The sequence below is a fragment of the Sardina pilchardus genome, chromosome 10 (genome assembly GCF_963854185.1).
Source record: "Sardina pilchardus chromosome 10, fSarPil1.1, whole genome shotgun sequence".
NCBI lineage: Eukaryota > Metazoa > Chordata > Actinopteri > Clupeiformes > Clupeidae > Sardina > Sardina pilchardus.
Window position 1 is genome coordinate 1,761,427 of NC_085003.1, and position 26,899 is coordinate 1,788,325.

The window sequence follows — 26,899 nt, forward strand, 5'->3', positions numbered from 1 at the left end:
TACTGCAACTTCTTTCAGCCGTGGAGAGGTTTGGAATGGAGTCTCAACGATGGTTGCGAACTCCTCTGTCAAGTGTGGAACTTCGTGCATCAATTTGCAGCAGGATTGCTTACCCCTGAACTTGAAAGAAGATGTGCTGTCTGATCCCGTGAATGCGTGGAAGAGAGCCATGGCTTTACATGTTTCTGTGCCCAGTTTTGTGGCGAGAGTGTTCAGGGAGATCATTCTTGATGTCTTTCCAGTTTTGAAGCAGATCCAGATTTCTGCAGTTGCATTCAAAGCCTTGAGATGATGGAAATTACTCAGCAGGATTACAACATCTGTGTCTCCAGTATAGACCATCCCAACTGATGCTGTTTGGAGGGCATGGAGAAGATGCACTAGGACACGAGTGTCAGCTTCCTCGTGGTTGCAGCGATCCATTGGAGGGCTGTTTCCAACATGGTCATCAAGAATGATCTCCCTGAACACTCTCGCCACAAAACTGGGCACAGAAACATGTAAAGCCATGGCTCTCTTCCACGCATTCACGGGATCAGACAGCACATCTTCTTTCAAGTTCAGGGGTAAGCAATCCTGCTGCAAATTGATGCACGAAGTTCCACACTTGACAGGAGTTCCTCTCCAAGGAAAGAAGTTGCAGTAAACTTTGTCTGTAGGCTGTACTCCAGTGAATCAAATGAGGAAAATGATGTTGTTCTTCTTCGAATGAGGCTATTCTCACAGAAGATGGATGCTTTGGATCTACATCTCAAAAGGAGTGTCTTCCAAGCAAGCATGTGGACAACAGCCCACATGTAAGTATGCACCTGTATGGATTTGAGTACTATATAATCAAAAAAAAACCCATGCATTTATGTATTCATTCATTTAGGTCAATAATGCCTGACAACAACCCCACTGACCATGGGTGGAAAGAAGAGGACAGCAAACTTCTTCCCATTTGTACTACGCTACCACTTGCCAAAGACGTATTCCAACTAGATGTGAAGTGTGGTGGTACAAGTACTTGTACAAGTCGACCTGCCAGTTCTCGGTGCAAGTGCATGAAGGCGAAGTTAAAGTGCACATGTCAGAACTTCTAAGACTGACATAGATTAAATCAAAGAAGTAAATTATAGTTATCATTGTAGAGTGAAGTTCTCAGAATAAATGTTAGCCCTATGGTCTTCTGTTCATTTTTTGAATGCCAGAAAAAATATTGTTTATCTTCTTATTGTTATTGATTTACTTTCTTCCAGATATAAAGTTCTTATGTGAAAATTTATTGTGAATAAATGATGGCTTGATTGATTGATTGATTGATTGACTGAAAAAAGTTGAGACTCCTGATCCTAAATCCATACATAGAAAGTTTATGGCTGTTACTACATTTTGCGGCGCCCCCTAGGGCATAGAATAGAAGAGTGAGGAGCATTTCAATTTCAGTTTAATCACCACACAGTCTTGACTTGTGAAATAACATTAAAAAGTACAATTCCTTAGCAACTGTGAGGACATTTTCAGACTTTATCTTTGAAAAAGCATAATTTTGCTTGTGTCCATGTAATATTTTGGGCTAAAAGTGTATTTATTTTTATTTGGTCACCAAATGCTTGGCATACCTGTTTCTCCTTTTAATTCTGAATCCATACATACCTCATTTGTTAAAATTGGAAAATCGAATCAAAAATTGTAGCAGTTTATATATTTTGCGGCGCCCCCTAGAGGCCATTTTTTATCTGTGTGTTTGACACTCGGACTCAAATTTTTCTGTAGACCCTAAACTTCAACTTGGAAGTGAAAACCAAACTTTAACACGAATTTGAAATGACTGAGCCCTATACGACCCCACTATATGAGCACATGAATCGTGACCTTTGGTTTTACACTGTATGAAATTTGCTTCAGAGTTGGTATATAACAAAAACATCACTATAATCACAGTGTATATGCCCAGCTTAACTATAATATTTCTAATCATTTGTGAGTTTTCAGTGGTGTCCTATATGTGTTAAGTGTTAATGACAATTATTCATACCCTAACTGCTCCCAGAAGACGAATGTAATCAGCCAGCAACTCAGCAAAAATGAAGAAATCATTTCCAGCCTGCTCCTGGTGCAACTGTTCAATCTTGTCTTCCACTTCCGCCAGCTGACAGAGAGCACGTGAGAGAGCTGTATTGTCCTCGGAGCTGCCCAGCATCCCAATACTTTTGGCAAACATCGCTGTATTGGCTGACAGGTCTGATATGTGAACAAAGCACAAGTTGTATTCAGTATTCAAACAGTCTAGACTAAAATGATTTACTCATTTACTGATTGATTTTGTATTCTGTGTTCTTAACAGCATTCTCTCTACCAGGGAACTGGGGTTCTTACCCTTTCTATGATTGGCAAGCGACTCCACCAAGACATGAAGTTTCCTTAGCTGCTGGTCCTCACCCTCCACTTCCTGAAGTTTTTCTTCAAACCACTGGAGCAGTACAAGGAAAAACACTAATAAAATAGCCCATCAACAGTCCAATAACACAGGTGATTTTCTGCAACCACAAAAAGCTCAAGATGGAAAATACATGTTTTTAAATAATGTCAATTTCAAGAAAAACAATATAAAAACCCAGCTGAATCTTACATACTATATCTGATTCGTTCATCTTTATGGTCATTTTGGTGACCGCATCTGTGGCCCTGTTGATGATCTTTAAGAAGCCGGCGCCGCTGAATGCATGTGTGTTAACTGCCCTGGGTAACTGGTGAAATAAAAAACAGCTTATGAAACTGGCAACTGTTAGAACAACCAACCACAGACAAAAGCCTCCATAAATAAGGGATAATGGATGACACGGCATTCGGTTCTCAGAAAGAATTGCATGTTCCAGGTGGCAAAACTGCCCCAACGTGGCAGCTCATAAGTGCACTTCTTTCTGTGAACTGAACACCATGGAGTCCATTACCTCGCTTATACCACTGTTGCTACTTGCGTTGTGTTCATTTGCTGTTGTAATTGAAACAATGTAATCGCTGAAACTGTCTTGTTTATAAAACCAAATATCAATTTGTTTCTCAACTTGCAGGACACACTGTTGTTACTATTTCTAAATGGATGGTTACTATGGCTACGTTAGTTCCATCCCTCCCGTTTTCAAGTGGGCATATCCCAGGATTCAGATGTACCTTAGCTTTGAAATATTGCTATTTTACTTAGCCTACTGCCATGTAACTAGCTAAAAACCACAGATAAAGAGAAATATGTTCATTCATTCATTCATTCAACCTTTATTGAAATAATAACTTAATTGAAAGATTTACTTAATCTTAAGTAAATCTTAAGTAAATCTTAAGTGCAAGAAATTCAAAATTATTTTGGATGGTGATGGCATTTAAAATTGTTACAGAAAAATTAGACTTAACATAAATGACTCCTCTAAACATAAATGACTCCTCCTCTTCCAATTCTATCCACTCTATACACGTTATAACCATGCAGAGCTATATCATTGTCGTTGATACTACTTTTAAGCCAAGTTTCACTCAGAACAAGTATATCAGGGGCTGTCTGTAAGACTAAGACATTTATATAATCAAATTTCTGAATTAAACTTCTGATGTTCAAGTGAATTAACCCAACACCGTTTCTGTTCTTAAAGATACATGGGTTGAAATCAAAGTTAGAAGTGACATCAGGAGTGATGGGAAACTGTAAGGGGTTGGTTAATGTAGATGTAGATGCAGATGCAATAGGCATACGGTCAGATGGTAAGTCCGTGTCATGTGATCCGATGTCCGAGACGTCAGCCGGAGTAGAACTAGTCAGCGCAAGGACTGTTCTGGTGGATGGCACCAGAGAATCCGTCGCCATATGAGGGACGCTGCTGCGCTGTGGTGTTGGCAATCGTTGAGTGCAGGCACCGTGCAGAGACGATCCAAGAGGACGTTGTAGGTTGTCCACTGTAGCGCTACCCTCGGGAGCCCTCTGGGTGCGGGAGCGACCAGAGCCCCGATGGATGTACCGTTTTCTACGAGAAATCCCCGCTGCCCGGAAGAGATGGAGAGTCTCGTCGTTGAGTGTGGCAGTTTTGGAAGTGATCTGTTTCAGCTCAAATGCTGTGTACCGCAAGGCCCCCATGGCCAGCCAGTCGCAAACTCCGCTACACAACTTGTCGTGTGCTAGTGAAGTCGCGCAGGTACCAGCCAAGACATGCCTCAAAAAGTTCAGCGGCAGTGTATCATAAGGTCATCATATTCAAACGCAAACAAGCCTGGCCTGGCTAGCACAAAGCCTCAATCTCCAAACAGTCAACCGACACCAGCTAGGACACGGTGGGAAGGGAGAGAGACACTAGCAGGCAGTGCAGAGAATTGTTTTTTTGCGTCAACAGTGGACCAGTCACCAGATTTCTCGCTGATAGCAATCGGCAGAATAGAACAGCTGATTAAGCGCTGATCCGGCAGCGCAGGTAGAGCGCAGAGGCAGGCATCAATGGAAAAAGTATGGAAAAACGAAATAAACAATTGAAGTAAAAAATCTATCTATGACTGTGCAGCTAATCTAAACGAATGTACAATAATTAAGGAAAGATAATCAGGAATAAAATAGTAAATGTAAAATAATCTGAATAAATACAGTCAGACGGAGCGGCTTAAGCGGCCAGCGTTCCCGTTGCTAGGAAACCAACTGTTATACGTTCGACCGGCGTCGCGTCACACAGAGCAGGTTGTTTGCTCCACGCCCCTTTTTTGGGGAAACAAGCCCTCAGAACAAGCCTGAAACAAGCCAAAGTGAACGGGTGTTGTTCACGGTCACTGATCTATAACGAATAACTTATTATTTATAGATCAGTGTTCGCGGTAGACAGACATGCCGAGAAGTTGCTGTGTGGTTGGGTGTACCAACCACAAAGCTAAGAACCCCTAACATTAGGCTACACCAAAAATAAATCAGACCAACGAAAACGGAAATCTAGGCTAACACTTGGCTAACACTAGCAGCTAGGCTATCGGCTATGACAGAAATTATCATATGTTGGAATTATCTAACGAACATACTTTACATCCAAGCCTGTCAGTCAACTACACAACATTACAATTAAAATAAGAGGCCAAAAATACAGGAAAACAATTTAGTTATTTAACTGGAGATTCAATGAGATAAGAGTATGTCCGGGTATGACACTGGCCACTGCTACTGCTAGCAGGCTACTCGGGAGACCGAAGGGACATGTTTTTACTTTGATTGAATTAAGCTTTTGAACGTATTTTTCATGGTCAACGACCGGCAAAGTGGTAATATATTGAGTGGTCCTATTGATTCGTTGTGTTTTCTGTTATCATTTACTCCTACGTTTTCAGTACGAATTACGTTTATTGAGCCTAATTTGCATTGGAGTTAATGGGAGACGGAGTTTGTTTCCCCCAAAAAGGGGCGGGAACGTTCGTCGCGAGTCAAGTTGCCGGATGTGCCGGTCTAACGTATTCAAAATGATGCAAATCCCCAGGCAAGGCCAGTTTATTTACAGTATATCACATTTCATACACCAAGGCAATGTGTTTTACATAGACAAAAGTCAAGAAACCATAGAGAGAGTAACTGTAAAATGATGATAATAAAATAATGAGTAAAATACTAAAGCTTGTTTAAAAAAATCAATAAATATGGAAATGTAATTAACATGGAGTTAAAACATAATTGACAGTCATAAAACATAATTAAAAGTCATTAAATGCAGTAAAACAATGAGTGCATCTGATAAGTAAAAGCATTAGATCAGATCAGGAGAAAGCAACTGAGAACAGTTTTTTCTTCAAGATTTAAAAATCAAGATAAGCGAGAAAATTAAAACCCATTCCTACCTCCTCTTTCTCAAGAAATTCTCTTACATCAGGGTCCTGCAACAGTGATGGATGACACAAAACCCTTTGGAGAAACCTGGGAGAGACAGACAGACAAACTAGGCATTAATTCACTTAGGACAGTAAGCCAGGTTTCCATCCAAGGCGTTTTTGCGAGAAAATATTTTAGCGCTTTTATTTTTTACCGATATAGCTGATGGAAACGCTAATTAGCGACAGAATTTTGCAAATGTCGACAGAATATTTTTCCGTTTAACTTACGCGCATTAACACCATATCGATTCTTCAAATGTCGCAAAAATTAGATTGGAAACACTTTTTGTCGGGAAAAAAGGCTTTATCGCACATTCATGTATCCCATGATGCATTATCATCACGTTGAAATAACACAAATATCGCGAGCGGTTCGCATGGACAGATGAGGAGACCCGCCGGTATTTCCTCAATTTAATTGAGGAAAATGGTATCACAGCTATTTTTGATAGACACTGAAATTACTGTTAGCTGGCAAATTTAAAAAACTGTCCGACTAATCTCTCCATTTTTGTTAGTTTGTGGAAGGGGGTGGAAGAGGGTGTCACATGGAAAGTAAAAGGTAGCTAATTTGCGACATACCCAAAATTCTGTATGGAAACGGCTCAAAGGCAGATTTTTTTGGCGATACACCAAGACTTTTGCGACAGTTCGTTTTAGGGGTTTGTGACGTCATCACGCACAGCATTTTATCGACAGAAAGCTAGTTGGATGGAAATAGGCTGGAGCCTATTGGTCCGGACTTGGTCCGGACCAAAGCAAGTGAACTAACGGACCTTCCTGGTGTGAATACGCCCTTTAAGTAAGCACTTCAGAACTATGCCACAGTGAAAAGTTATATTTGGCTTTTAGTCAGGCAGCCATGGGGTCACACCTGTTTTTTTGCAGAATCTAATAGACTAGGGGTACCTCTTAAGATTCAGGAGGGTGCCCGGTGATATCCCTTAGGCAATTTTGTTAAGCCTTTCTCCAAGGCGGCGATACTACAGGTGAATAGGGTAAAAAAAAATAACAAGCAGATATCACAATGAAACTTCACCACTTGATTGCTTAGATCAGGGCTATTCAACTTCAGTACCAAGAGGGCCAAATGGAAAAATCACTGGGTTTTCAGGGGCCGCATAAAATAAGACGCCGCAAAATAATTGTATCCAACAATATTTTATAAAATCAGAGTAAAATTCAGTTCAATTCAATTGAATTTTATACACTGGCATAGAAACTAAGAACATAGCCTATTATCCATATCCATAAAAAAATCTTCTCACAGGTGATAGGCTGCCACACAAACTACAAGTATTTGAAAACACCCAGGCTAACCATAGTATTTCATACCTGATGTCTGATAGCTGCCATATCATGCATCAGTGGGAAAAATTGCAGTTTTGATTTAACTAGCCTACTTCAAGATAATTAGGCTCATAAGTGTTTCAAACACACACAGTAGCCTACAGCGCCAATCTCTCAAATATACTTAGCATTGAATTTAAAGAAAAAGTAATGCCAGCTCTGCCTCTGTTTATCTATTTCACGATTTCTTACCGCCAAAGATTCTAAACTTCGAGCCTGCGCAAATCACAAACAATAACATTCCCACGAGTGGAGTGAAGATGGCTCTGTCTAAAGAAACGTCTAATTGACAACGAGAATCGTTAATTTTACCCTCTGCAACAAGTACGAGACTTTCATGTTTATTGTGCAACGAATCCATCGCTGTAAAGAAGGAATATAAAGTCAAGAGGCAATTCTCTACAAACCACAGCTCCTTCACTAACTTTCCCGAGGGCTCGGAGGAACGGAGACCGGGTATGATTGTAACATTTTTGATTTGCGCACGCTCGAGGTTTAGAATCTTTGGCGGTAAGAAATCGTAATTTAATCAACATTTAATGATAACATTTAAAACTAGTTACACATTTGGAAATGTCAGTTTGTGTAGTGATGTGCTGTGTTCTCTGAGTGAAGATAACTGGAAGAATTAGTCTGGCCAATAGGGGCAGGCCGACAGTGCGCTACTCGCCAATCATATGAAGATCTGTGAGTGTGCACACCCGTCAAAGCGAGTTCATTCTCATGACGAGACACGCGGGCCACAGGAAATTTGAAGCGGGCCACATCTGGCCCGCGGGCCGCTAGTTGAATAGGTCTGGCTTAGATCAATATGAAAATTAAATGTATTACAAGTCTTCTGTAATTTAATGTTTGAACATGCAAATTAGGCGTGATGTAATTAAATATGCACTGATTTGCATAAACTCAAAAAGATAAAATCTGAACATTGGCTAAAGCCAGTTTAAATTTTTTCTTTTCATTTTGTTGACATAAGAGATGAGATCAAAGTATCTTACAGAGGGAATTATGGATATTTCATTCAGTTATTCAGTAAATCAGAAAATATTACCAACATATACTGTATATATATATATAAAAAAATCGCCATGTTTTTTGGAATAGAATTTCATATAAATCAGGCTAAGAATAATATATTAACAACCCCCTCTGTAAAAACCTTCTAAACATGGTTAGGTATAAGACTGAAAAGTTTGCTGTATGTAGATGCTTGTGAAAAGAAGATTTTGTTGTGAGAGAGGAAACTCATCCATGGGTGCTATCTCACTTGGACTGTATTTAAGTACATTTTATTTGAGTTGATTGCATTTGATAGGATAGTGATAGGAGGTATTTCCTATTTTTTCATGATTTTGATGATATTTCATGATAGTTATCATTATAGTTATCGTTCTGGGTGTGAACGGCCCTTAAGAGATGTGCAAGTGAGAGATGCTAGCACCCATGGATGAGTTTCCTCTCTCACTCTGAGAACAAAATCTCCACTTCACAAGCATCTACATACACCAAACTTTTCAGTCTCATACCTGACCTTAATTATAAGGTTTTTACAGAAGGGCTTGTTTATATATTATTCTTAGCCTGATTTGCATGACATGTTATTCCTAAAAACATAGCGAAAATTGACTTTTTAAAGGCTATTGGCATTATTTCCTTATTTACTGAATAACTGAACGAGATATCCACAATTCCCTCTGTTAAATACATTCAATCTCTTATGTGAACAAAATGAAAAGAGAAAAAAATTAAACTGGCTTTATCCAATGTTCATATTTTATCTTTACGTTTATGCAAATTAGCGCATATTTAATTGTATTTTGCCTAATTTGCCTATCCAAACATTAAATTACAGAAAACTTGTAATACATTTATTTTTCATATTGATCTAGGCAATCAACTGGTGAAGTTTCATAGGGATATCTGCTTGTTAATTTGTTTACCCTATTCACCTGTAGTATCTCCGCCTTACTGTATATTCAACACATTGGACAAGAAAGGCTTAATATACGAAATTGCCCAAGGGATTTCACCGGGCACCCTGCTTAATCTTAAAGAGGTACCCCTAGTCTACTAGATTCTGCAACAAAAAAAACTTTAACCGACAAAAGCAGGGTCACCTAAATTATGGCATTTGGCTGCTGGACTATGATGTATTGATTTCAGAAATAGACAGTTTCTGGTAAAGGCATTTGCTAAACAATATTACAATACTAGAATGATGGTAACATGTTCAATATTATTCCTTAAGGATGAATGTATGGGTTTAGAGGCCTGAATAATCTTTTTTATGTTATTCAATTTCAGAGAAATGGACCTTTTTCAAGCAAAAAGTGACCATGGCAATACATTTGACATGAAAATGACCCGAATATGGGAAGATAATATCAACATGATCATTCCTTGTATCAAATCAAGTATAAAAAGTGTCATTATACAACAATTTATGACTAAAGGAAACTGAGATATAACCTTTTCTCTTTTCAGTGGGGGCCATTTTGGATTTTATGGTAACTGGGGGGGCCACCCCAACTTGTATCCATGGATTTTTAAAAACCTTAGGCCCATACCCAACACCCTGCCAAAAATCAAAAACTTTTCCAGAGGTGCCCAATTTTCATGATTTTTCACGTATTCGGCCCTAGCTATATGGGAATTTAACATAGGGGTCAAATACTTACAGTACGCCCCCTGTATTGAAGGAAGAACATTTATTTATTTACGATACATTCTTCAATCACAAAGAAAATTGGTGTCCTTAGCGGTTGAATTTTTAGTCATTTTTTTATTAAGACATTAAGATCAATTGTCAAAAGATTATTTTATATTCCTATTTTTAGTCAACTTCAGCATGGGCTCAAATACTTTGTATGTATGGAGTCTTATCAATCTAAGGTTTGTTAATCTGATGTAATGAATTCCTGGACCCCAGGAAGAACAGCTGGGACATATGCCCCAGCTAATGGGGATCCTACAGTATAAACAATAAACAATAAACCCGAGCCAGTCAGCACCTCCATGTTATGTATATTGGACCCGAGTGAAGGTTAGGTTATGAGTCACGTGATGGCAAAAAATAAGATAACTGCAAAAAATAAAATGTGTTATTAATTATGTCAAATCATTTACGAGAAAGGTACTAGGTAAGTCTCTTTATTTTAAAAACAATACCAACTACATCATTTGATCTTAATATAAGATTAATAACATTTAGTTAGATAAGCAAATTTTGCAGCGTACAGACTCTCAAGATTTCTAGGAGACTCATTACATGATTTTACTTCTCTGCTGGATATCTAGGGGATCAAGGAGATCAACTGAGTGCAGAATGTGTTTTTTTCATCAGCCTGACACACACATTCACTTACAACTATAGCAGTGAATGTGTGTGCAATACAGTTGCAATCCAAAAAATTTGAAAAGCGAAATAGATTTTTGTCATGTTGAAATTCCAAAGTCGGGTTGACTAAAGGCATTGCAATGTTTTATGTTTTATGTGTGTATTTTGTATATGACGTGCTCAAGACAATACCTCTCCAGAGCAGCTCTCCTCTTCTCAACAAACTCTGCAGATGAGGGGTCCTCTTTCCCTACTTTCAGTTTTGTCATCCCTGTTGTAAAACAGACACATTTAAATTAAACACATAAGTAATGGAACAAACAATAGATACAGATTCTTTAATAAGAGATTTTTTTTTTTTTTTACCCAAAATGCTTTTTTCTGGTGGTGGAGGGACGATGTAACCGTTCTGTGAGAGTTTCTCTGAGAGTTTCTCATACAGCCCAAGGAAATCACTGAAACGCCTTCTTACTACAAAGGTCTTGCTCTTAAACATTGGTAGTGTAGTCTGAGGAAAAGGCCTCATGGTTAATTATTTGAGACAACAAGCAGAGGTTTCATTCTTCTATCATTTTCATGGCTGAAATGGGATATCTAGAAGGATATGGAAATGTCTGTGGAAGTATCTCAATGTATGGTTTGATGCACAAAGGGCTAATGTACCATTACATTTGGAGCATTTAACACAATAATAGGGAGAATGTAATAATTGCATGAGAATTGAGAAAGATTATGAGAAATCACAAGATGGTAAGGAGATAGATACAACACCACATAAAATACAAATAATGCTGTAAAAATTGAAAGACACTGTACATAGCAGCAGTACAATGTAAAATAACATGAAGAATAGGCTAAAATATAAAAGTGAGTTAATTAAAGGCTCTCATATACAGTATGTTTTCCAGTCTTTTTTTCAAGATGTTGACAGAATTTGCCTGTTTGATGTAAAAGAGTGTTCCATAGCTTTGCGCTTAAGGCACTGAAAGCAGCTTCTCCACTTTGTTTGTGGAGCACTTTGGGCACAACTTAAAGATTAGCATTGGAATATCTAAGGTTACTTTGTGGTTGAGGATATATTAAAAAATTCTATATGAGGGTGCTATGCCATTTAGAACTTTGCAAGTAATTCACAGAACCTTAAAATCGATTGTATAGGAAACAGGGAGCCAGTGCAGTTCAGCGAACACAGGGGTGATGCAATCTCTCTTCTTGATCTAAAAAAACTAGCAATAAAGTTCTGTATGAGTACCAATTTCTTTATATGCTTTTCTGGGAGTGCATTGCAGTAGTCTAACCTACTAGTAATAAACTGCATATTGTTGAGTTAAAAAGGGTGCACTTTGGCCATATTTCACAGTTGGGAATAAGCTGCCTGGATAACTTTACTAATATCGTAACATTTGAGTGCTTCATTTCTTAATTTTACGTGATCTCTCAGGTACAATATAGTTGTATATTATTTCCAAGAAAAAAATGAGTTTTTTTTTTCTCTTTTCCATGGAAAGGTACAGTACCAACAATTTTAGCTGTTACAAAATATTAAATGGTGCTCCAAGCGATGTTGGGTAATAACACTTTTTCACTTTTTATACTAATTACTAAATACAATGACTAACTACTGTATACTGTTCAATTCCTGCAGCAGTGCTTTCACTTGTGTTCACAATGCATGTGTAATATACGGTAATCAAATTGTCTTGATCATGTAATGTATAATATATGGTAGAAATTAGGGGTGTAAAGATTAACCGATACGTCTTTGAAATCATTCTGAACATTAACAATGCGAGTGCATCGGAAGGCAAACTCCTGGATCGGTTTAAATGTACTATGAACCGATTGATAAATCGATTTTAAAATGACGAATCGGAAAGCTAACGATACTACGTTACATTATGCTACTTTCAAAATTCTAACACCGACCCTGATTTGCTAACACACCAGAGCGTTTAGCCTTCTCCAATGAAGGTAAGTAGCTTCACTGCTACAGTGGCAACAACCTAGTTGTCGAGTTTAGTGAAACGCAGATAACGCTGACGTTAACGTGTGTTGCAGTGTGTTGGCCACGTTCATATTATCAAAATGTTTGTTCAGTCTTTCAATCCAGTCAATCAAGACTTTTGGAAAAAATATACCCAATGGCATGCAATTGCAACTTTTCTCATGGCATTTAAAGTAGCAAAAACTGTTACATCGTATTGCATCATATCGAATCGAATCGTATCGAATCGCACTGAATCGTTCTGTATTAAAACGCATCATCTGTGAATCTGCTTAAGAGTTTCGTAGGACCTTCGTAAGAGCACAGTTAAAGGAACACTTCACCGTTTTTTCATATTAAACTACGTTATTCCCTTAACTAAGACGAGTTGATGCATACAGTACCTCTCACGTTTCAATGCGCCAAATGCACCACGTTTTATTTTGTCTCACCATACTTGGTCGTGTGACTACTCGTGTATCTGTATTTTAATAGGGAAAACATGGAGGTGTTTGGTCACTTCTAACTTCATCTCTGTTTGGATCCTAGTGAATGCATTGGGCTAGCTTAATGCTATCAAAGTTGCGCCGCGCGCCAGAGCCAGTGAGGGCACGCATTGAAACGTGAGAGGTATGTATCAACTCGTCTTAATTGAGGGAATAGCATAATGTAATATGAAAAATCGGTGAAGTGTTCCTTTAAGTTAAAATTCCCAATGTTCATTTATGATTTTGGTGAGGACCACATGAATGACAGTCATGACATGTGAGCTAACGGGATAGTTTGCTAGAAGGAGCTCTCTTCAGATGTAAAAGTTTGCATAGCTTATTTCTGAAATATCATTAAACCCAACAGTAGGCCTAAATTAACTAAATTCCATAGCCTAGGTAAGGTAGCAACACAAATTTGAAGTCAGCAAATCAACTTAACATTTGTCTACTATTATTTGTTGCTCTGTGACCACAGCATCACACTTGTAGTCATGTCTCATTGTAGGCTATTATCACAACAGCTGCCAGTTGAAAGCTGACTGTCTTTGTGTGTGTGTGTGTGTGTGTGTGTGTGGAGAAAAGACACAGGCTACGGGAAACACTAGAAGCATGCTTTGCGCACACTGACATGAAATACGTATATCATTTCAAAACAATACAGTCATTCTTAATGGATTTAATTGCCGGAGTCGAACAGAAACCCAACTGAATTCTCTCTGGTGCAACACTAGACCATAGACTGTACAAAAAAAAAAACATAGGCAGCAAAGCTTGGGAGTTCGGAGTTCATACAGGTTTTGGCGAAAGTCTGTTTGCTGCACTGCCACATGGACATTGTAGTTGTGAAACACTGTGAAAACACCCAGATTCCTCAGACAGAACTACAAAAGTGGAATGAATGAATGCCACCACAAGCACAGTTCTCGGGAGAAAAAGCAATGGTAGAACGTTCTCTACATCTCTACATACTGTGAGGGTGGATGCATTCATATGGGTGAATAGCACAAAGGAAAATCCAGTCAAGATTCAGTCAATGGACTTACAGTAGGCTACTGTAGGTTGTTAATTATTCAGGATTAATTATTCAAGAGTCAGGACAACAAAATGATTTAACATAGATAAACGTAACATGGTTATTACTTAACTGTGCACTTCATCTAAATGAATGAAATTGACCGAGGAGAGACATGATATTTCAATTTGTTGGAGTTCAACAGATTTTTCTGGTCAAACTCAGAATAATGGGAACTCTGTCGATGGCCAAGAGAAGTCGTTTTTCCTTTTCTTTCAACAATAATGTATGTACAAATATGTAAATGATTAAAGTTCTGTAATACCTGTGTGGATACTCTGTAGGCCAAATAGGCGTTGATTCCATCGCCTATAAATAAAATAATAAATAAATAAACATACAAACAAACAAACATACAAACAAAGCCATGCTGAATGTAAAAATACATTTGTTAAATCTTATACACCACCAAAATATAATTTCAGTTTTTTTTATGCAATTCAAAATCTGTTTTGTAGCAGTAAATGACATAATTACTGCCAATAATGTAATTGCCTTTAAAGTTTCATTCGTAAGAAGCTTTACTACACATAGCATTGTGTAGGTTTAGATCAAGGATGGGCAACCAGAGGCCTGCAGGCTGCATATGGCCCTTCTCCTCACTCAGTGTGGCCAGCGGATCACATCTGAATCGGATCCTTATTGTAATTGCCATGATATTTCAATTTCAATTTCAATTTACTGTCGCTTATAGAGCGCCAATACATTACACATGTCTCATGGCGCTTTACAGAGTGTTAGACATTCAAAGAGAGCCCATGAGTAACAGGGGCAAGGAAAAACTCCCTAGAATTGGAGATACATATAGGAAGAAACCGAATATTTGGTCCTTGTCAGTCACTCAAATCCTTACACTTACCCATTTTTACTACTTCTAACACATCAACTTTGAGGACAACATGTTCACTTACTGCTGAATATCTCAGTTACTGATAACAAAATAATCAGTGTTTTTCACTTCACCGGTCAGTGCCATAATGTTATGGCTGATTGGTGTACAATTAATATCCATGGCTTTTCCAGCATGTGTTTTATTCTGTTGTAGTGTTATCCAGTTAAATCCCACTTACCAACTTTCTCGGGGTTAGTCACAGAGATATTAAGCTCAAACTTGTCTTCTTCTTCAACCTGCTGAAGAGAATGCACACACTGACTAAAATGAATTACAGTTCAAATAAATCCCACCAAACAATGCAGCGCTTAAATGAATAGTTAACTAATGTCTAATGTGTACACTTTAACTGGGCTACCTCTTCCAGTATTTTTTGCCGTTGTTCGGACATGCTTGAGGAAGTAGAGGTGGAAGAAGCAGCTGGTAAGAGCCTGGACGGCTCAGTTCTCTTTCTTTCAATTGCCGGACTGTCCAGTGATAATTCAACAGTGGCCTCTTCAGGGGGAAAAGAGTAGATGAAGGTCAAAATTCCATAAGAATGAAACAACAAACAACATACAAATCATATTGCATGAAATAACTAATGCTCACACAACTAGCACAATACCAATACAACCAAACATTATCTACACCCCCATTTAACAGGTGCAGAAAAAAACATGCATGATTCATATCAAAACTTCACTTCTATCCTCTCTGTCTCTGGTCCTGTGCTGTGCTGTGTGAGAGGGGCCGCGACTAAAGCAGCAAAAGCCAATGTATGCTTCTCATGCCAATATATTTAACAATATATTTAGCATTTCTTGCATTCTCAAACAACGTCAAACTTGACACTGCACTTACTGGTGCCCGTAGCAAGATGAAAAGGAAAAAGAAGTGAAAATGAAAGAATAAGACAAAAATCATAAATCAATCAAATCAATTCAGAGTTTATTAGCCAAAATACACAAATCAATATGTGCTCTAACAGGGCCAATTAAAGTCTGAGCCTTAAGTGCCCTCAAAAGCTTACCCTGCTATAGACCAAAGAGCCATGTTCGGTCATAGAGCTTTGACTAGCCTACCAGCCGACCATTAGCATGATCAATCGGAGCATCACTAGTTATTAGAACTTTGAGCAATCTAAAAGAGAAGAATGGGTGTGCATTTTGTATTTTTCGCCTGTCACAGCTCATTTCTCAGGAGGAGGCAGGGTTTATCTCTGAGGAGGTGCTGCCTTCACCAGCTTCCCCCTAGACAAGCTGCTAAACAGTTTTTTCTGCGCAAATTAGAAACTTGAGGCAAGATAACATGAAACCAATTGAAATGAGTTAACTGTAGACAGTGATGGGCAAGCTACTTGATTTGTGTAGTGAGCTAAGCTACCAGCTACTCTACAATAAATTCAGCTTCACTACACAGAAGCTACCACCCATAAAAATGTAGCAAGCTAAGTTACAAAATCTTGTCAAAAGTAGCTTGATACATGGCAGCTACTTTCAATTAAAACTGCAAGTCGACGCAATTGTAGTGATCAACACAACTTTCAGTCAGATAAGGGCTAAAATATGATTAGATTGATTTATTGAACAATTAGCCCAGTACACAAAAAACAGATGCAAATCAGAGCACATTTTAGCTCTAGTTATGCAAGAATGCCTTTTGAAATTGTAATAAAATAAATGTATTTTCAAGGAAGAGAGTAGTGTAGGCCTACGTGATAATAGTCGGTATATGCATATCATTACAATTCATACATGGCCGGTCGTGATGGTTAAGGTAAACTTTCGTTTCGCATGGCTGCATTAACCAATCAAATACGCGCAGCTGGATCAAGATACTGTCAGGAAAAATAGTAGCCTAGGATTGCATAAGCAGAACGTAGATTGTATTAGAAGTGAACATCAGGTAATAGGCCTACTTAAAAAAGATAAGAGTGCCTTAGTTTGCAACAAAAAAACAGGACATTTGGGAAAGACATTTAAAAAAAGAGAACAATCCCAGGAAAACGTGTGGCAACTAGGGGTGTGAATCTCTCATGTGAAAGACGATACGATTCGCATCTAGATACATTGTCACGATACGATTCAAAAAAAGATACATGTTAATAGCAAACGATTCGGTACGATTCAATTCGATGCGATTCGATGCAATTCGATGCGGTTCAATAGTCGAAAGCATTCTGAAAGTTATTTTTCATTGTGCACATTCACTTTACAATTGTGCACATTTTACATGATCAAGTTAATGGTTATCAATAGGACAAACAACTTGATGTATGAACATGACAAAACATTTTATTGTGAAAAGGTGAGGTTTTTCATATAATATTTTAGTAATGGCACACACTGAGGACACCATAAAGAAATAAACAGAAGAAACACATATCTCTGTATATGTTGCATAAAAAAATTAAAGACCAAAGAGGTGTCGTTACAAAAGAAAATAAAGCAGTGCTTTGCCCTTGGCCTTTTCTCATGTAAAAGAATAAATGATTCTCTGCTTATCTCCCTCAACAATGGAATTCTCTTCTCTGATTGGCTGATGGGGTGGCCATTAACTTCGTATAACCTGCTACCTTTGAAGTAGTTCCCGTATCACACTTGAATATTAATTCGCCAAACTCGTTGCGAAGTTTAAATGAACTGTCACGTTGCATCCAAGCTGAAATACAGACGTGCAGAACCATAGTAACATTGTAGAATATGACGGAGGTGGATTGTAGCTAGTTGGATGCAATGTAGGCTATAAAAGTAGCGATCTTTCAAAGTTAAAGTTAATCAGAATCCTGGGATATGCCCGCTTGACAACGGGAGAGATAGAACCAGAGCCATATAAAGAGACCTTCTCTTTTGAAAAAGCCAAACGACTTCCAAACTTTGGATTTAAGTTTCGCCGGCGCGTTGAATATAGGTTCGGAGTTGTCAGAAATCTTTTCTGAGGAAGACTAGCATTTCATTCCTTCAGGCACGTCCAGGGCACGTTTCGTTGGAATGGATAGAAGAACGTGATAGGCTATGCCATCTTTGACCAATGAGAGGCTGTCATTGTTCTCAAATCAAAATTGGGATGCACACAGCCACGCACCAGGCCAGGAAATCGAGTATTTCATAAGAGACGGTCAAGTCAGAAACGTTTGCGAATGTGAACCGATTTGTTTCTTTTAAATCGAAACAATAACCGATTCATGTCATGAAAAATTCGAAACGAGGCTTGATGCATCGATGTAGTCGTCTTTTACAGGTTAAAAACGAATATCGATATGTATCGGTTATTTTTTACACCCCTAGTGGCAACCCTACCGCATGCGCTTGTACCCGGCGTGTTGTCATGGACACATACACATCCTGGCTGTGTCTTCCTAATTTGTGGTGTGGATGGCTGCAGGAGACGCTGTTATGTATGAACATCAGAAATGTCCAGGAGAAAATAGCTTTCGAGGATGCTACTGCGCTACTTGATCAATAAAATAGCTTAGCTACAGAAAAGTTACTTGGTTTTGTAAATAGCGACGTTACCGTCAAGCTACTGAAAAATGTGGTTATAGTAGCGTCGCTACAAAAGTATCATCACTGACTGTAGAGCCCTGAGAAGGAGCCCTGAGAAGGAGCAGGTCCATTGTTGGACAGAGAAAGAGCAGGGCAAGGAGAGGTTGTGAAAGGTGCACATAGCTCTACAATGAAAAAGCTGTTACATTCTAAAATTATTATTATTATTTTTTTTTTTTTTTATATTTTTTTACCAAACGAAGTTAAGAAAAGAGGCATGTGTCGCCTAGGTGGTCACCAAAGCTATAAAGCACCGCTGGAAACACTGAATTGTTGATGATTAAGGTTTTTGTTATATAAATATGTATTTGAGCTTGAATTAAACAGGACAGTGAAGACTGTGAAGCCCATGTATGGTACAAGATGCAGGCATTACCACTGATCCAGAGTTTAGATTGTACATTAAAAACTCAGAATAAATAAAGAAGCGCGCTCAACACCTTAGTGCTTCGAATTGGGTGCTTAAACTTACTTGATACTAAATCATAAACATTGAAAATAAATAAAGCAGGCACACGGCAGTTTCCTTTTACTTTTTTAATCGCCTCACAGACGTTTCGGGCTTTACCCTTCTTCAGTGAAATATGGCGATCGCCATATTTCACTGAAGAAGGGTAAAGCCCGAAACGTCTGTGAGGCGATTAAAAAAGTAAAAGGAAACTGCCGTGTGCTTGCTTTATTCATTTTCAACATTAAAAACTCATCAATTTTCAGTGTAAAAACATGCAATGTATTACATAGAATATTACCTGCAAATATATCTTGCTCCTCATCTCTGGTACGACTGTCAGAAGAAGAGTCCGAGTTTGGGCTTGTAACTTTCATCACACAATCCTCAGATAAAATTTCAGATGGAGGATTGTCCACATCATCACCCAGGGGTCCAGTGATCAGGGTGTTTTTAGCTTCTCGGCAGATATCCGTTGAGTCAGAGCTCTTCGGCTCATTTTTACCATTGAGCAACTCACTAAAAAGATCATCAGGGTCACTGAAGAGGTCTCTCTGTTGTTTACTGGCAGGTTCACTTAACAACTCTAAAAAGTTGTCACAAGGAGGTGTTTCTCTGATATCTGTCAGTGGTTCATTGAGACACACAGCTGAGTTTTCACCAACAGCACTCCCTTGATCAAGGAGGACATCTACCATTGGTTCACATTCATCCAATATCTTACCAGGGCAGTCAGACTCAGAATTCCCTTCCTCAAGGAGGACATCTACCACTGGTATGTCTTGGCTTTCACTGACAGGTTCACCAGTTGGTTTGGCCTCTGTCTCTTGAAACAGGTCATTAGTTGGACCATTGTCTGTCTCAAGTTCACATTCATCCAATATTTTACCAGGGCAGTCAGAATTAGCACTCGCTTGATCAAGGAGGACATCTACTGCTGGTATGTCTTGGCTTTCACTGACAGGTTCACCAGTTGGTTTGGTCTCTGTCTCTTGAGACAGGTCATTAGTTGGACTACTGTCTATCTTAAGTTCACATTCATCTAATATTTTACCAGGGCAGTCAGAATTAGCACTCGCTTGATCAAGGAGGACATCTACTGCTGGTATGTCTTGGCTTTCACTGACAGGTTCACCAGTTGGTTTGGCCTCTGTCTCTTGAGACAGGTCATTAGTTGGACCATTGTCTGTCTCGAGTTCACATTCATCCAATATCTTACCAGGGCAGTCAGACTCAGAATTCCCTTCCTCAAGGAGGACATCTACTGCTGGTATGTCTTGGCTTTCACTGACAGGTTCACCAGTTGGTTTGGCCTCTGTCTCTTGAGACAGGTCATTAGTTGGACCATTGTCTGTCTCGAGTTCACATTCATCCAATATCTTACCAGGGCAGTCAGACTCAGAATTCCCTTCCTCAAGGAGGACATCTACTGCTGGTATGTCTTGGCTTTCACTGACAGGTTCACCAGTTGGTTTGGCCTCTGTCTCTTGAAACAGGTCATTAGTTGGACCATTGTCTGTCTCAAGTTCACATTCATCCAATATCTTACCAGGGCAGTCAGAATTAGCACTCGCTTGATCAAGGAGGACATCTACTGCTGGTATGTCTTGGCTTTCACTGACAGGTTCACCAGTTGGTTTGGTCTCTGTCTCTTGAGACAGGTCATTAGTTGGACTACTGTCTGTCTCAAGTTCACATTCATCTAATATTTTACCAGGTGAATCAGAAGAAAATTCATTGATGAGGTCATTAGCAGATAACCTATGCATGACAGATTCACTCTGGACAACAAGGGGAGATCTGACATCGTCTTCTGGTTTGCTCACAGTCGTACTCTGTGCTGTCCACAAAATGCTATCAGGTGCCTTGTTTGGTTCTTCCTTTGGTTCGATGTCAACAAGTTGTTCATCTTGCTTGTCAATTGCATCCATGTCTGACTTGATTATGGAATCAGTTATAGGATTAATGAAACTGTCAGTTGGTAATTCAGAAAATATGTCATCTGGAGCATTGTTGGCCTCTGCCTCTGCCCCAATCACATCCTCCTGCATAGAAATAGCAAAGAAAAGTAATCATTCTCCCAACCCATGATACGTAAAAGATATCTTAAAGGTACATCACAAGAAATATATAGAGCAGTGGTTCTCAAACTGTGGTACAGGTACTACTGGTGGTACAGTGGGAGTTGGTTGACATTGGCCGCTTTCACGTGAGATCCTCATGAGAATCACACGTGAATCACGTGTATTTTATTTATTTTTCCCAAGTGAAGCTGCAATGTCCCAAACAACCACCAGGTGGCACTTGTGAGCAGGGTTAGGAATGTCGGCATTTACCACTAGCCAAACAGTCCCAAATTGAATTCAATCCCGAAGCAAGCTGAACATCTTTTCTGCTTTTAATAGCCTAGTCTCACGACAAAACTTGTTATTGTTTATGAAGGTGTCTTCTGTTAGCCTATTTTATGAAGAGGCATCTGGCTGTTTCGTTTAGGTTTGTTTTGCTGTCAATGGTTTCATGAGGTAGGCCTAACCACTAAAAGCATAAGCCTATGTCCTAAGCACAACTGTGTTCTCGTTTTTGGGTCAATTCATACATTTTATTTCAAATGAAATGAACGGTTTTGATCAGGCGGGAAACAATTAAATATAAAAGGTCCCATTTTCCGAAGCACTACAAACATCTTGCCTATTTGAATATTCTATTATTTGGGCCTATTATAAAAGTTGGGACTTTTTCGTTACAAAACTATTTCATTTGAATTATGGACTGCCTTTGAATGAAGTTTGATCGGACTTTCAGTTCACAGAAGAAAGTTTCAAGACGCTAAGAAACACGTTTGCCCCGTGGCATTAACGGTGGCTTAATTTATTTCAAAAGGATGAATCCGGTTGTTTGCCGTTCTACTTGTCTTTTTTGACCTATAATGATTATAGGGGATGCATCTCATATATCACTGCATTGCAGTGTAGGCCTATTGAATATTGACAGGTTTGAAAATCATAACAGGCCTAGGCCTATTTTCAATCAATACAAGTTGAAAGCCACACATGTTTTGTCTTTGTTTTGTCTTCTCCTATATTTTGTTCGGCAAATTTGACAACTGTCAGCTTAAATGTCAAATCATATTTCCTTCCCTTTGTCGCCCTAGTAGGCTATTGAGAGAAACGCAGAGAAACGAGAGAAATTGAAAATAAACACAGAGAGTTTGTAAATAGGCTAGGCTAAATGTTTGCATGGGTAATGGACAATTTCAAGAATTCTGGTGAGATGCCGTGTACAATAGCTTGGATGCTCATGAGCGATGACGAGTGGATGAGCGATTTTTAAAATCAGCCATGCGATCAGTCAGAGGGTCGGATTCGGATATCTGTGTGTGCGGATTTTTCTGTCCGAACCCAATACAGTTAAAATGTCATTCTCTTGATGGTTTCTCATACTTAGGCTATGACAATACGTTTGTTTGTGTGGCAAGCCTGATTTAATTAGCCTAAGCAACTGTAGGAAGGCATTCAGAAATGTCAAAAGGTGAGCGCAGAAGCTCAAACGGGGCAACAAGCGCCAACACAGGCACACACAAGAAGCCCAATCATATAGCCACTTGAAATTAAATGAACATAGCTCAACCACAAATGGCCAAACTAACAGAACAAAACACAAAAGGTCCTATCTAAATGAAATTCTAATCAACGCATGTCGCCAGCGATAGCTTAACATCAACATAGCGCAAATGAGGGTCATTGACATGAAAATCAGCTCTTGCCTTTTTCATCGAAAACAGTAGGCTACCTACAGGCTACTTAACTGCAACATGAGATCTATTGGTATAATCTACCTATGAAAGTTTGGGCTATGTTCTTATGCAGAAAAATGATTGCATCAAAGGTGGATGGAGGCCTATTGCATCGTTGCGCTGACACAATAGCTTAAACTAGAGATGCACCTATTGCAATTTTTTGGCCGATTCCGTTCCATCCAATTTTTCATGGAATTTGACCAGCCGATACCGATTTTAGCCGATTCCGATTTCATTTCTTCTAACCACTTGTCAGCACACACAAATAGTTATTTTCTATCTTTTCTTTAATACTACATGTTAATATAGAAATGTAATCAACTTATCAATGGCTGGTAAAATTGGAATAGACAGATTCTTCTTCAAGTCCTCTTCAGCTGCAGTATTTCCAGTGTGGGACATTAATATCACACACTAGGCGACTAGGCCTAATAGAAATGCACTGTGGGAACACCTATGTTTTTCTTCTCACATCAATATCCCACTGTAAATATCTTCAGAATATGCTACTGATAAGTGTTACTGGATAATTTGGTAGGCCTACATAGGTGCTACCTAGGCTTGAGATGTTGGAAAATTGCAAACAAACAAATTTTGAGAAAACAGCCTTGAAACAATGACATGCAATTCTCAGCATGCAATTCTCAGTCTACACTCTTCTCTGAACTTTCGCGATTGCTTGCGGATACAAAGGAAGTGTCCTTATTTGGATGCCATAACGTCATGCGGGAGAAACACAGCTTTCCAACGACATCACACATGATATGTTTTGTATCACGGTCGCGGTAGACAAAAGGTAATGAAATTAAGCCTCTAAATGTGAAAATCGGACTTTGTTGTTGTAGTAGTGCGAAAGAATACATTCTAAGGTGGCAAACCGGAGCAAAATGTTTATTCCTGCCGTGTCTCGCCTTAAGTGCAGTATAACTAGGCTACTCCTAGACTATGTCGCTGCTTGTTGACAGCGCGTGTGGTTCAGCTGCACGCAATTAGCGGCAAAGACAGGCGGAGATGAGCGCTGTAACCTGAAGTGACAGCTTAGTAAATTCCACGCAATATGGCAAAGCACAGCGTTCGCTGCATAGAAAAACTCAGTATTAGCTTTATCCAGCCCTGACTGTTGGCCTTTGCTAGCTTCATCAAACTTTGCTAACTCAGCTAAGTGATGTTGTTACAAGTCCGTGCGAGTGCATTTGACCGGCATAAAATCGGCATGTCTCAGACTGACCGGCCGGTCGCCGGTCATGGCCGATCACGTGAAAATCGGCCGATTCCGGTCACCAGCCGATCGATCGGTGCATCTCTAGCTTAAACGCACGTATTTTGTTGTCAGTAGTTTAACACATTTCTGCACATAGGAAGACGGATGTGAGGGAAATATTTTACATGTATTTTATTTTAAAAAAATAAAAAATGTTCAATGCCTTATCACGCTAATCTGACCGAGTTCTATCCGCGAACCTGATTTGTTTTTCTTTCTGCAAACACCTCGGTAGGCTACGCCAGAAATTTGTTGTTTGTTATTTGTTGCAAATCTCCCGACCACTATGTCGACCAGAGACGGCAAGACCAAGACAAGACCGAGGCAAAGATACTTAAATACCCCTGGCTTTCACTTCCAGTTAAAGTAACTGAAATTGTTTTTGGAAAAGGCCTATATTGTTGCAGGTAGACAACACGGCTATTTCGGTCCATTATGCGTTGGCATTGTCGATCACAATAGGTTTATCTGTAGCCCTGGGCAGTGGGCACCAATTTTTTTTTGATAAATTGATAAACATTTAAAAATTGGTGGGGACAAAATCGTTCGTCATAAAAAAAAGTGGTGGAGACATGTAGCCTACCCGGTCCCCGGCAAAAATGACGCTGCTGTTTCTGAAAGCCGAGAAGGAGTAGGCTCACTGTTGCAGATGCACACTCAACATAAGATTGCTAATGATGTGTGAAACTGCTCTGGGGGGGTGGGGGATTTTTTGAATTCGTCTTCTAAGGCACAGAGGTCAGCTCACAGAGGGGGGATGGTACAGTTAGCTTCCAACACTTGATGGCTCGCTTTGTGGTAGGCTAGCCATCTGAATGAAATGCCTCAGTCGGCACGGCATAGATGCTTGGAAAACCACTCAAAAGTCAAAGACTAGACTAGACTAATCGTTATAATATTTTCTATGTTTCAAATCACTTGATCGCAGATGTAACAGAACCCTCACCAATTTGAGTTGACAGTGGGATTAAATTAAGAAGTAGGCCTATTTAAAATAAGTATTTAAATTAAGAATTTAAATTTAAATTAAGATGTATTTCCTGATTGGGGAAACCGTTAGCTGGTTTATTTTTCTTTCAGTCCATGGTTCCATAATACCATTTAATCGTGCTGCAAATTATCAGACTTGAGAAGCACGCATCGCATCGGCAACTTCGCTGCTCAGTAGCCGAATTTTCTGTCCAGGAGGCCAGCAGTTCGTGAAAAAAGCTGCAGATCATAGACAGAGAAAGCATATGCTCTGAGAACAGAACACAACTGCATGTCAAGTGTAGCCCAGGGTCTGTCTACGCATAAACAACACGTTTTGATCGTGCGTTTCAAGTGTATGCCGCGAATATCAAATTAACTCGACTGACTGAATCCCTTATATTTTTTGGCAACTGTTAAAATATTCAAAACCATGCACTGAAATATCAAAGATAATGGTAAGGCATGGTAGGCTACTGTTCTTCGATAAACAACCAATATTTAGATTCACTGCTCCCGTCCTCCGCTGATCAGAGCGCAATTCGAATAGCCCATGGAACTACGATTAAAATATTTATGCTTTGGCTACTGTATTTCAGCGCCTACACCACTTTGAAAAATGTCTCTGCCCCCCGAGAAAGTAGGTCTGAAGCCTACATATTCTAACCTGACTTTCGCCAGATCCTGTAGTTCGCTGTCTGCTTCACACAAGGATCTGGGACTTCTCGATAGGAGATGTATTTCTGAAGGCGGGTCCTTGTAAAACATCCTCGCATGTGATTTGATAAACCACTTGCCTGTTATCTTGAATGACGTGCTAGGCTTCTTCAAGCTCTTGCCAAACCCGGTCGGAAGAAGAGTAAAAACATCCTTGCCACCAATAAATGTCTTCAAAACTATTCTCTGTTAATCTTTTAAAGAATGAATACTCGATAGATTCGACAAAACGGTTGAAATAGCAGAATCAATGTCAGCACAAGACTCCTCGCTGCGTGCCGCCATTGTTATTTGAATCAAACACTCGCTTCGGCGCTCCTGATTGGTTGCTCATTTTTTGAGATCACTGGCAGGGGTTTGGATTGCCCTCGCGTCCAGACCCTTGTGTGGAGCTCAGCGAAACGCCTCTGGTGGAGCATGGCGGAACTACAAGGGTCTGGCGAGAGTCAGGCTATACATATTCACCAATCCTTATGGATTACTCCACAAAGCAAAGCAGACTAACCAGCGGTGGTAATTTTCGTGGAGTTAGAATGAACTACTTGGGACACAGACCGGTAGGCCTACGCGATTTCAGCATCACTCTGGCTCCGTTTTTTTTTTCGCGCGAGCCGAGTCCTGAGGACATTATAGAAGCCAGCGAACTAGCCTTCATTCTCCTCGGAATGAGCCATTTAAGTACGAAGCTGATAAAGTAACCTAAATATAGCCTAGACGTGCGTTTAAAACTGGTTCTGGCGGCAACGGCGCAGCAGAGTCAGAAACGCAACAAGTCCTCAACATCGTTAAGATCAAGAGGTCAAAAAGAGGTTCCCGCGCGCCTGGTTCGTTCGGACCTTTTGGCCGCGGTCAACACTGTCCCCATCTCAAGTGCATGAGCGGGGTTTTTCGCAGATTAACTTTGCGCAGCAAATTGAGCTTTTTCCCCCTCCTCTGCCATCTCCTCACAACTCTTTATTGGCCTTGACGGCCCACTGCTTAAGCTACCCGGTTCAATCCCATTCCCTACGTGAAATCATGGATTGCCAAAGGACATCTGCACGGGATCTGAGGAGTAGGGAAATATAGGCAGGTGTCTATCTATGGATACTGTATGGGCTGTTTTGGACAAATAAGATATATGTGTAAGTGAAATGAAGTCTTAATTGTTCTCTGCTGATACTCTCAATATATTGTGTTGCGTTAACGTG

The 26,899-nt window shown here is 39.5% G+C and overlaps 1 protein-coding gene across 3 annotated transcripts in view; it reads right to left on the minus strand.

Moving 5' to 3' along the window:
* snx1a (sorting nexin 1a) overlaps positions 1 to 26,899 on the minus strand; it is a 45,869-nt gene that overhangs the window by 12,047 nt on the left and 6,923 nt on the right. The window contains exons 2-11 of one of the 3 annotated variants that reach the window (XM_062546916.1): positions 19,268 to 21,011; positions 15,350 to 15,486; positions 15,170 to 15,227; positions 14,365 to 14,408; positions 10,919 to 11,060; positions 10,745 to 10,823; positions 5,833 to 5,908; positions 2,619 to 2,732; positions 2,362 to 2,455; positions 2,021 to 2,226 (exon numbers count right to left, since the gene is read on the minus strand). In XM_062546916.1, coding sequence (XP_062402900.1) covers positions 2,021 to 2,226; positions 2,362 to 2,455; positions 2,619 to 2,732; positions 5,833 to 5,908; positions 10,745 to 10,823; positions 10,919 to 11,060; positions 14,365 to 14,408; positions 15,170 to 15,227; positions 15,350 to 15,486; positions 19,268 to 21,011 — 2,694 coding nt within the window. Of the gene's footprint in view, positions 1 to 2,020; positions 2,227 to 2,361; positions 2,456 to 2,618; positions 2,733 to 5,832; positions 5,909 to 10,744; positions 10,824 to 10,918; positions 11,061 to 14,364; positions 14,409 to 15,169; positions 15,249 to 15,349; positions 15,487 to 19,267; positions 21,012 to 26,899 lie in introns of all 3 variants that reach the window. The other 2 variants (XM_062546915.1, XM_062546914.1) reach the window with 2 other exon arrangements.